At 46.3% G+C, this 12,643-nt stretch overlaps 1 protein-coding gene across 4 annotated transcripts in view; it reads right to left on the bottom strand.

Moving 5' to 3' along the window:
* smek1 (SMEK homolog 1, suppressor of mek1 (Dictyostelium)) overlaps nt 1-12,643 on the bottom strand; it is a 141,172-nt gene that overhangs the window by 84,172 nt on the left and 44,357 nt on the right. For all 4 annotated transcript variants that reach the window (XM_072494174.1, XM_072494168.1, XM_072494178.1 and 1 more), the window contains one exon: nt 11,992-12,090. In XM_072494174.1, coding sequence (XP_072350275.1) covers nt 11,992-12,090 — 99 coding nt within the window. The remainder of the gene's footprint in view (nt 1-11,991; nt 12,091-12,643) is intronic.

Below are 12,643 nucleotides of genomic sequence, written 5' to 3' on the forward strand. Positions count from 1 at the left end.
ACGGGATATGGCACTCGACTCATCGATCGACAGTTCCAATGCGCCACAGCGAAAAACCGCACCGTCCTCCTCAGAAGACAAACATGGGACACAACCGACAGAATACCCTTCGTCGTCCAGTACTTCCCCGGAGCGGAGAAACTACGTCATCTTCGTCACAGCCTTCAACACGTCATTGATGACGATGAACATCTTGCCAAGGTCATCCCCACACCCCCACTACTTGCCTTCAAACAACCGCGCAACCTCAAACGAACCATTGTTTGCAGCAAACTACCCAGTCTTCAGAACAGTGACCACGACACCACACAACCCTGCCATGGCAATCTCTGCAAGACGTGCCAGATCATCGACATGGATACCACTATTACACGTGAGAACACCACCCACCAGGTACGCGGTACATACTCGTGCGACTCGGCCAACGTTGTCTACCTCATACGCTGCAGGAAAGGATGTCCTGAAGCGTGGTACATTGGCGAGACCATGCAGACGCTGCGACAACGAATGAACGGACATCGCGCAACAATCACCAGGCAGGAATGTTCCCTTCCAGTCGGGGAACACTTCAGCAGTCAAGGGCATTCAGCCTCTGATCTCCGGGTAAGCGTTCTCCAAGGCGGCCTTCAGGACGCGCGACAACGCAGAATCGCCGAGCAGAAACTTATAGCCAAGTTCCGCACACGAGTGCGGCCTCAACCGGGACCTGGGATTCATGTCGCATTACATTCATCCCCCACCATCTGGCCTGCGAAATCCTACCAACTGTCCTGGCTTGATGCAATTCACACCTCTTTAACCTGGGGTCACCCCATCTCTGGATCTGTAAAGATTTAATCACCTGCTAATGCTCGCATTCCAAGCATTGTTTGGCATCTTTGAATTTGTCTATATATGTGTTTCTGGAACAGACCTCTTCATTCACCTGAGGAAGGAGCAGCGCTCCGAAAGCTAGTGACATCGAAACAAACCTGTTGGACTTTAACCTGGTGTCGTAAGACTTCGTACAATAAATACTGCAGCAGTGCAGTGTTTAACCAGCAACTGGTGCAAATAATATTCAGCAATCATTAGGACATTTGGGAAGGCACTAAGGCATTCTTGGTAATGAAAACTGTGAGTAAACAGTCCTAAAAATAGTCATTACATCATTCTGCACAAACAGCATCAGAGTGTTATCTCAGGTTGAAAAAAAAATCAAATATATTCCTGCTGCAATATTAGACCTTGTAATTTGTTTTTAGCACACTCCCTACCACACCTACTTACTGATTCGGGATTTAGAATACGGTCGTCAGTTGCACCCAGTCTGTGCTTTTCCAGGCCCAAAACAGAGAGTTTAATCATAAGTAATTTTAGGAGATAAGTACAATGCAAATAAAGCAAATTGCAAAATACGGCATAAAAAACAGCCAGGTAACCACTCCTATTTCATGAGAAGAGCCATGGGTTTGCCCCAGTGTCAGCAAGCAGGACTATCGAGACACACACCGGAAGAATGGCAAGGTATTTGAGAATGGTAGTGTTTGCAGAGGAAACAGGAGTAAAACAACACCAAATTGTCTATTGGCTCAATAACATTGAAGTATAAAGAAAATATATATCACATATTTGCTCATTTAAAAAATATTTTATTACGACTTGACAATTAAAGTAGTGACACGGGTTAATCAGGCCATTAAAAGAGGCAAACAATATTTTGGGTTGTAAACAAATTGCTAGGGTTCATTTCTAGAGGGACAGAATTGAAAGCAGAAGAGTTACATTAATTTTCCATAGAATCTTGGTTCAACCATGCTTGTTCAACCATGCTCGAGAGTATTGTGCACAGTTCCTGTCTCCATGTTATGGATAGAATAAAAAGCCACTGGAACATATGCATACATGTTACAAAGACATTACCAGAATGGAGAGGTTATAAGTTGGTAAAGATTAAACTAGCTGACGTTCTTTGGGGAAAAAAGGCTGGGGATTGCAGGGGCAGGGGGGTTTGGAGCTGACAAGAGGGCTTTAGGATTTGAAAAAAAGGTTTGTACATTAGATATGGAGCTATTTCCACTTGTGGGAGAGTTCAAAATTAGGGACCACAAGTATATACGGTAGTAATTAATAAGACAACCCAGAATGTGGTTATAATGTTAATATCTACTACAAAGAGTAGATGCTGTGAATAGAATTACTGAAAGGAAATCCTGATGAACACTTGGGTGAAAGGCGTAGATTTTACTGCCAGAGTTAGAACATAGAATTCCTTCATTGCAGGAGGTCATTTGGCTCATCGATTCTGCACCGACCCACTGAAAGAGCATCCCCCCCCAAATCCTAATAACCCCTAATCCTAACCTAACCTAACCTGCATATCTTTGGACACTATGGGACAATTTAGCATGGCCAATCCACCTAACCTGCACATCTTTGAATTGTGGAAGGAAACCAGAGAACCCAGAGGCAACCCATGCTGGCAGAGAGAACGTGCAAACTCCACTCAGTCACCCAAGGCTGGAATTGAACCTGGATCCCTGGCACTGAGACAACAGTGCTAACCATTGTGCCACCAGGTTAGATGAAGTAGGGTGAGAAAGGGCTCGTGTGGAGGATAAACACAGGTGTAGATTAGTTGGACTGAATGGCTTCTGTGCTGTACAGTATAACTTTATTGATGTTCATACATAGAAGAATCAACTTTTAGCCAAAAATGTGTATTTCCTGCTCACAGCAGGAACAGTAAACAAATACTTGGATAAATATGTAACCTTCTAAGAATTATAATTAGTCCTTCAGGAGTCTACACTGTTGACAATAATGAAATGAACAAAGTTTTGCAACAAATAATTTAATTCTTGATTGATCTGCTGCATTTAAAAGCTCGTTCACCCGCCCATCCTGTCGAGGGCCTGAAACTCTACAGCAGTGGTGCTTGGGTATTCTCACAAAATCCTTCGCTAGAATCCTTCACATTTTCACTCAAAATGTTGGTACTGACTACCCAACAGCATTGTGGAGGTAATCTTTGTCAAGATGACAGCTCACCACCACCATCTTAGGGAACATAGGGATGGGAATAAGTGCTGGGCTTTCCAGCCCTAGCCAGCAATCCCCTGATCCTGAGAATACATTTTAAAAAGTGTTTTTATGTACTATAGATAAAGAGAGAGTAGATATTAATGCATATTGTGGCAGGGAGGATTGTAAACAATATCAAAGGATTATTAGAACCATATATGTCTTAAGATTACCTGAATTTAGTTATGTTTAAGTTTGCAGACAACCCCAAAGTAGAGAACCATAGAGACGATTACATAATTTTTGGAACATTGATGGGACTGTTGAAAGGGAGAAATATGTCAGTTGAAACCTAATACAGAGAAATATGTATCGGTGACAAGACTTTCAAAGGCTGGGTACATATATCTTTAAAAAGTGAAAAACCGGTTTAAACCCCCGCCCCAAAATATTGAATCCCAAGTTTTATGAATAGAAGCATAAAATACTAGGAGATAATACTAAAGGAAACCAAGAATGTGGGTTTTACTTATCAAGAGTCTGTGCAGAAGGGTCCATAAAGCCATTTCAAATTATGAATGGTTTCATCGAAGTAAATACAGAAAAGCTACCTACACTTGGTTTGGTTATGAGCGAGCACAAATTTCAAGAGATAAAAGAGTTTCAAACTCCACTTCCTAGCTACTCATTCCATCCTTCTCCCTGGCAAGAGCCAGGATTAAGCCAATCTTGGTTTCACCTTTGACCCCAAATTGTGCTCCAGACCTCACACGAAGATCACTCATTTCCAGCTCTATAACATGGTATAACGGAATCTGTCTCGGCCCACATGCCGCTGAAACTCTCATTCGTGCCTTTATTTCCTGGAGTTGACTATTCCAATGCACTCCTCACTGGCTCCCACATTCTACCCTCCATAAACTGGAGGTCATCAAAAACTGTGCTGCCCATGTCTTAATCCACGTCCTATCACTCCTGTGCTCGCTGACCCACATTGGCCTGGTAAAACACCTTGGTATTAAATTTTCATCCCGGTTTTCAAATCCTCCATGGCCTCACCCCCTCTCCTACCTCTGCATTCTCCCCCAGATGCTCAGGAAATATAAGCTTTCTCTAATTCTGACCTCTTGAACATTCCCAATTTTAATCACTCCATCATTTGTGGTCATGCCTATAGCCAACTAGGTTCTAAGCTCTGGAATACACTTGTATTTTTTTATAAAACATTTTATTGAGGTATTTGTGATTTTGTAACAATAACAGAAGAAACAGTGCACATGCAAATATAAACATAGTGCAAAGGCAGTCTTCCTCCCTCACAGGTCCCACCTTTCTTACACACGAGTCTAAACTAAACCCCGCCCCCCTTCTCTGCTGACTGTTAATTTTCTCTAAAGAAGTCGACAAACCCGGACATTGACCCTCTCAGGGTGAACTTGATTTTCTGCAGACAGAGAAAGCTAGCCATGTCAGTGAGCCACGTCTCTGACTTCAGGGGCTTTGAGTCCCTCCAAGCTAATAGTATCCGTCTCCGGGCTACCAGAGAGGCAAAGGCCAGAACGTCTGCCTCTTTCTCCTCCTGGACTCCCGGATCCTCCAACACTCCGAAAATCTCCACCTCTGGACTCGGTGCCACCCTTGTTTTTAACACCTTGGACATGACACCCGTAAACCCCTGCCAGAATCCCCTAAGCTTCGGGTATGCCCAGAACATATGAACATGGTTTGATGGTCCTCCCGCACACGTGCCTTCTATCCCAAAGAACCTGCTCATCCGGGCCACTGTATTGTGTGCCCAGTGAATGACCTTAAATTGTATCAGGCTGAGCCTGGCATATGATGTGGACTCTACTCAACGCATCCGCCCAGAGACCATCCTCTTCCCAGTTGTGTTTCAGCTCCTTGGTCTGCGGTTCCTCTGACCACATGAGTTCTTTATAAATGTCCGAAACCCTTCCCTCTCCCACCCATACTCTGGAAACTACCCGGTCCTGTATCCCCATTGGTGGTAGGAGCGGGAAGGTTGAGACCTGCCTGCGTAGGAAGTCCCGCGCCTGCAGGTACCTAAACTCATTCCCTCCCGTCAATTCAAATTTCTCCTCCAACTCCCTCAGGCTGGGAAAGCTCCGCTCCATGAACAGATCTCCCATCCTCTCGATCCCTGCCCTTTGCCATCTCCGAAACCCTCCATCCAGCCTCCCAGGGGCAAACCGTGATTATTGCAGATTGGAGACCAAACCGATGCTCCCTCTGCTCCCACATGTTTCCTCTATTTCCCCCAGACTCTCACGGCCGCCACCACCACGGGGCTGGTGGAGTACCGTGCCGGCGGGAATGGCAGAGGTGCCGTTACCAATGCTCCCAAACACATGCCCTTACATGATGCCGCCTCTACTCGCTCCCACACCGACCCCCCCCGGCTACAGTCCAGCATCCCCTTTTGGACTCCCGGGGTCTTGACCGCCCATACAAAGCCAGAGATCACCTTGTTTACCTGTTTAAAAAAAGGCCCGTGGAACAAAGATGGGGAGACACTAAAAGACAAACAGGAATCTCCGGAGGACCATAATTTCCACTGTCTGTACCCTCCCAGCCAGTGATAGTGAGAGCATGTCCCACCTTCGGAAGTCTTCCTTCATTTGGTCCACCAGTCGGGTCAAATTTAGCTTATGTAGATGTTCCCACTCCCGTGTCACCTGGATGCCGAAAGCTTCCTCCTACCACTCTAAACGGCAACTCCTCCAGTCGCCTCTCCTGCCTCCTTGCCTGGATCGCCAACATCTCACTTTTCCCCCATGTTCAATTTATAACCCGAAAACCGGCCAAATTCCCCCAGAATCCTCAATTTCTCCCATCCCCTCTAGTAGGTCAGAAACATATAGGAGCAGGTCACCTGCATATAGTGAGACTGTGTTCCACCCCTCCCCGAACCAGCCCCTTGAGGCTCTCAACACAATTGCCAGCAGCTCTCTGGCCAGCGCAAACAGCTGTGGAGGGGACATCCTGCCTCGTCCCCCGGTGCAGCCCCTCATCCCCTGGTGCAGCCTAAAATAGCCCAATGTCAACCTTTTCGTCCGTACACTTGCCACAGGCGCCTGATACAGCAGCCTAACCCAGTCAATGAAGCTCCGTTCAAACCAACCGCCCCAGCACCTTCCACAGATAGGTCCATTCCACTCAATCAAATGCCTTCTGTGTCCATTGCGACCACTACCTCTATGTCCCTACCCTCTGGGGCATCATGATCACATTCAACAGTCTTCCAACGTTGGCCGCCAACTGCCTGCCCGTGACAAATCCCGTCTGGTCCTTCCCAATCACATCCGGAACACTGTCTTCGATCCTAGAGGACAAAATTTTGGCCAACAGTTTGGCGTCAACATTTAATCAGGCAATCGGTCTGTAGGACCCTCAAAGCTCCGGGGTCCTTCTCCCGCTTCAAGATCAGTGAGATTGTGGCTTGTGACATAGTCAGGGGAAGCACCCCTCTATCCCTTGCCTCATTAAATGTCCTCATCAGCAGCAACCCCAGCATCCCAGAGAACTTTTTGTAAAGCTCCACTGGGTACCCATCCGGTCCCGGGGCTTTACCCGACTGCATGGCTTTTAGCCCTGCTGCTATTTCTTCAATCTCAATCGCAGCCCCCAGCCCTTCCTCCACCTTCGGGAACCTCCGCCCCCTAAGAATTGCCTCAACCCCTCTGGCCCAGCTGGGGTGTCCGACTCATATAGCCTGCTATAAAACTCCTTGAACGCCCTGTTAACCCCTTCTGAATCTCCGACCAAGTTCTCGGCTCTGTCCTTCACTTTCCCAATCTCCCTGGCTGCCTCCCTCTTTATGAGCTGCTGCGCAAGCATTCTGCTGGCCTTCTCTCCATACTCATAGCGCCCCCCTCGCCTTCCTCAACTGCTCCACCGCCTTCCCTGTAGTTAGCAAGCCAAACTCCGCCTGTAGCCTCAGTCGTTCCCTTAAAAGCCCTCCGCATATCTCCTGTTGACCTGAAGTACTTCCCCTATCAGTCGAATAGTCTCTATCTACCTTCTCCCTGTGGGCCCGCATCGAAATCAGCTCCCCTCTGACCACCGCCATCAGCGCCTCCCAGACCATTGCTGCTGAGACTTCCCCCGTGACGTTAACTTCCAGATAGTTCTGGATGCATTTCCTCACCCGCCCGCACACTTCCTCATCCGCTAACAGTCCGACATCCAATCTCCAATGCGGGCTCTGGCCACACTCCTTGCTCACCTGTAAGTCCACCTAGTGTGGGGCATGATCCGAGACCGTGATCACTGAGTACTCAGTGTCCACTACCCCCGTCAGCAAAGCCCTGTTCAAGATGAAAACGTTGATCCGGGAGTACACTTTATGTACGTGCGAGTAGAAAGAGAACTCCTTCACTCTCGGCCGCCCAAACCTCCATGGGTCCACTCCCTCCATAAACCCCTTTAGGTCCTTTGCCATTGCTGGCACCCTGCCTGTCCTTGAGCTCGACCGGTCTAGCCTTGGGTCAATGACTGTGTTGAAGTCCCCCCTCCGCGACCAGCTTATGCAAGTCCAGGTCCGGGATCTTCCCCAACATCCTCCTTCTAAACTCCACATCATCCCAGTTTGCCGGGTAAACATTCACGAGTACCACCGGCAGCCCTTCCAGCTTCCCACTAACCATGATGTACCGACCTCCCACATGCGCAATTATTCTTCCCACCTCGAATGACATTCGCTTATTAATCAGGATCGCGACCCCTCTAGTCTTAAGAGTCCAGCCCCGAATGAAATAGCTGCCCGACCCATCTAGTCTGATTGATTACCCTAAGATGCGTCTCCTGTAACACTGCCACGTCTGCCTTCAATCCCCTCAAATGCGCGAACACGCATGCCCTCTGAACCGGCCCATTTAGCCCTCTAACGTTCCACGTGATCAGTCTGGTCGGGAGACTTCTCGCCCCCTCCCTCCGACGATCAGCCATCACCTTTCTTAAGCCAGTCTCCAGCTCGCGCACCCGCAGGCCCACCCCCAGGCAGCCTCCATCCCTTTTGTCCCCCAGCAACAGTCCCTCCCCCGTCAGCAGAGCAAATCCCCCCCCCCCCCAATAACAGCACAGTAAAAACAGTCCCCTTCAACAAGCATAACATCTGCTCACCCCCCCACTACACTTCCGTGAGCCAGCCCAGCTAGCTTGGTAGCCTCTGCCCATGGCGCCAAATATTTTCCCACCTATTGTTCTTTCCTCCCCCCCTCGGGACACATATTCAAGAGAAAACATTCCCAGCCCAGTTAACCGAAAGAAACAAAAAGAAAAGAAAAACCCCACATTGAAAATTCACACCTCCATCCTCCACCAGTACAAATGCAAACTTTAACTTACAACAAAAAAATACACAGCAGCTCAAGGATCGACACAGGAGGCATTACAAATATAGTGCAAAAACAAAAACATTAACGTGAACACCGCAGCAAAGTTCAAGCACCTCAGTCCCTGCCAGCCCTTTCCTTCTGGCGAAGTCCATCGCTTCCTCAGGCGACTCAAAATAGAAGTGTTGCTCCTCATAGTTGAACCTAAGACGGGCCAGATACAGCAGTCCAAACTTCACCTTCTCCTTGAAAAGGGTCGACTTTACTTGGTTGTATCCCAGTCTTCTCCTGGCTACGTCCGCGCTCAGGTCTTGGTAAATGAGCAGGATGCTGTTCTCCCACTTACAGCTCCATCTGCGTGGCCCACCGTAAAATACGCTCCTTATCCAGGTACTTGTGCAATCTCACCACCATTGCCCTCAGGGTGGGGGGGGGGGGGGGATCACCTACACGCAGTTTCTTCGCTAGTGTTCTGTACGCCCTGTCCACCTCCAAGGGTCGGGTGAACGTCTCATTCCCCATTAGCTTCTCAGGCATACCCGCTATATATGCCCCTGCATCCGCTCCTTCGGACCTCTCCGGGAGACCAACGATCCTCAAGTTCTGCCGGCGGGAGCTATTCTCTAGATCCTCCACCTTCTCCTGCAGCATTTTCTGCTGGTTTCTCAGCATCCCCATCTCAACCTCCATTACTGTTTGGTGTTCCTCATGCTCGGTCAGTGCCTTCCCCACTTTCTGGATCGCCTGATGTTGAGCATCCAATCCAATGTCTGTTCCAGTCGAGCAATCAATTCCCTAATCGGGTCCAAGCATTCCTGTTTCTGCTTGGCGAAGCCCTCTGCTTGGTGAAGCCCTCTTGGATAAACATCATCAACTGCTCCATCGACCGCTGGGTTGTCGAGTCAGGACTCAGATCGTCCGCCATGCTTTTTCCCGCTTCAGCCCAGGTCTTCTCGGTTCGCTTATTTCTTCCTTTGCGAGTACTCCTGGTCCGCCTCTCCATGCACTGGTGGCGCCCACTATCAATTTTTCAAGTAAAATCCGAGAAAAAAAATCAGGGCCAAGGTCCGACGCGAGCGGGAGCCACCAAATGTGCGACCTACTCCTTCATGGCCACCACCAGAAGTCTCCCTGGAATACACTCTTTACCACCTCCCCTACCTTGCTTTCCCTCTTTAAGACTTTCCTCAAAAACCACCTCTTAGACAATGCTTTTGATCACCTGGCCCAATATATCCTTCTGTTGTGTCATATTTTGTTTCATAACGCTCCTGTGAAATATCTTGGGATGGTTTATTACATTAAAAGTGCAATATAATCATAAATTGTGTTTGTTGTTGCTAAATGTAAAGGGTTGGTTGGTTGGACATGGAATGCCCCATCAGAAACAAGTGGAAGCTTTTAAAAGGGAAGAGAAATGGGCCTACCTCCATTAGAGAGCCACCACAGAATTATTGTATAATGACAACTTTCAAAATAAAGCTATTTATGCTTAAATTCATAGTAGAGTGATTAATAAATTTTAATCTCGTCTTTGGAAGCTCAAAAATAAACTTTTCACCGAAACTGCAACATGTTATCACGCACCAAGCAGAAAGTACTAATATACAAAACTAGATTTTATTTTCAGCAGCAATTGACACCTGTGACCTTTAGAAATGACACACTTAGCAGATACAGTCAAATAGACATTGGCTAAAAACAGGCTGCAGCAAAGAGACAGCCAGGTCACTGGAGATTAATGAATACCCACAATCACAAACTAAAAATGGAGTAAATATGTGTTATGTGCGAGATATAACTATAGAATTTTAGCATATCAAAAATATATTGGGTCAAGTATCACTTATTAATATTTGTACCAATATGCCTAGCAATGAGGTCAATGAAGGAAATAAAGCTTTATGAAATTACGGAGAAGGTCCATTGGCATTATGGAATATCTTACGATATGTCAGTTTGGAAGTTTAAGTATCAGTTTTAATGATAAAATGTCACTATTTAGTATCGAAAGCTAAGGTACTTGCCCAATGTATTAAAAACCACAGGAGGAGGAAATCACGCACCATTAAATGGCACTAATAAAATAGAAATCAAAATAACGGCTGTTGATTTGGCCCATTTAAAAAAATCTTTAGGATTTGTACAACACTGGCAAGACAATAATGTCCACCCTAGTTGCTGAGAAGCAATTAAGAGAGAACTATAAAGTGTGGGACCAGAGTAATGTGTAGACGTGACTGTGTAGAGGTGGCATGGTCCGTTCTATTAAGGACAGCACGGTAGCACAAGTGGATAGCACTGTGGCTTCACAGCGCCAGGGTCCCAGGTTCGATTCCCCGCTGGGTCACGGTCTGTGCGGAGTCTGCACGTTCTCCCAGTATCTGTGTGGGTTTCCTCCGGGTGCTCCGGTTTCCTCCCACAGTCCAAAGACGTGCAGGTTAGGTGGATTGGCCATGATAAATTGCCCTTAGTGCTCAAAATGGTTAGGAGGGGGTTATTGGGTTACGGGGATAGGGTGGAAGTGAGGGCTTAAGTGGGTCGGTACAGACTCGGTGGGCCGAATGGCCTCCTTCTGCACTATGTTCTATGACAGCATAGAAACTTTGCTTTGAATGATAATCTGGACGGTTACAAATTTTCTGTTGTTACTTTAAGCAGATATACTGAATGTAATTTATGAAATTGCAACCTCAACCTTCTAGTAAAGTTTAATTTCATTAACCCAAAGATCCCTTTAGGTTCAGCCCAGAAAAACATACATTAAAAATATCCCCTCCTCATAGGGTTGTTGCTCTCAGCACTTGATTTAGAAGTCCATTCATCTTATCGATCACTCTCTGTGGAAACTGTCCCAATATGAATCCTAAATTTGTCTTTCACTGTTTGAACCGGTTACCATTTGTCCTGCATTTGTAATTTAATTTGTAGTGATGTTCTGGGTTTACTTCAACTTTCTGGCTCCCCAGCATCAGATTTGGGGGTATTCCAAAGATGCACTGGGGAATCCCTCTTGGAAATTTCCAGGTTGTGGTTTATGTGGCACTAATTTCTCCTGGACAATTGCGGTGTGCTGGGAACCATCCGCCAAAGGGATTATTTAATTTTCTAACTTATTTTAAAACACAAAATCAATGCCCACATAGGACTTCCCCCACCCACCTAACCCCACAGGGGACTCCCCAACACCCACAGCCACCCAACCTGACATTTTGAGCCCCGCCACCATCCAATGCCGATTGCCACTCCTAGGAAGTTACGGCCTAATATGTTGACTATAATTTAAATACTAATATAAGAACAAAACTTGAGTGTTCCAAAACATTTTACACTCAAATGGAAGTACCTTTTTGAAATGTAGTTACTATTATGTAGGCAAGGACCAAAAATGACACAACAGCTTCATCTTACTAATGAATGCAGTTTCCATCACCAGTCATTAAAAATGGGTCTGTTCAGCGATTATTATATAAAGTACAGTGCTATTTTTATTTTAAACCAGACTCTTACATACAATAACTGAGCTGCTCATGTTGAATCAATGCACATTGAGTCAGAGAGAAACCTAACTTTGTGAAGTACATTTTGAATAATGGTCAGACTTACAGTACCATTTTTGCTTTGTGATACTCACCTGACATATCTTTTCCCAAATTTCATCACAGCCTGCTTTTTCTTGAAAGCTAAGGGCCAAGTCATAGTTTTCTGCTTCTGACCACACAATCAATGTATCCTAAAAAATATCAAAATTAGAAAAACAATGAGTGCATAAATATTAACACATCAATAACATTACACCACTTGGTCCTCTTCATGAATACCAAAAATGGCATGATATTTGTTCTACTATTTATGAACCACAATAATGTTATTTTAAAAAATTCTTTCATGGGATGTGGGCGTCGCTATCAAGGCCAGCATTTGCTGCCCATCCCCAATTGCCCCTGAACTGGGTGGCTTGCTGGGCCATTTCAGAGGGCATTTAAGAGTCAAACACCTTGCTGTGGATCTGGAGTCACATGTGAGCCAGACCAGGCAAGGAAAGCAGATTTCCTTCCCTAAACAGCATTCATGAACCAGATGGGCTTTTAAGTCAATCTATGACAGTTTCGTGGTCACAATCACTGAGACGAGCTTTACATTCTGGAATTATTAACTGAATTTGAATTTCATTAGCTGCCATGGTGGGATTGAAACCATGTCCCCAGTACAATGGGCCTCTGGATTACTGGTACAGCGACATTACCACTACCCCATCAACTCCCAATTTACGAAGAGTTAGGACA

Source organism: Scyliorhinus torazame, chromosome 2, assembly GCF_047496885.1.
Source record: "Scyliorhinus torazame isolate Kashiwa2021f chromosome 2, sScyTor2.1, whole genome shotgun sequence".
In the NCBI taxonomy this organism is placed as follows: Eukaryota; Metazoa; Chordata; class Chondrichthyes; order Carcharhiniformes; family Scyliorhinidae; genus Scyliorhinus; species Scyliorhinus torazame.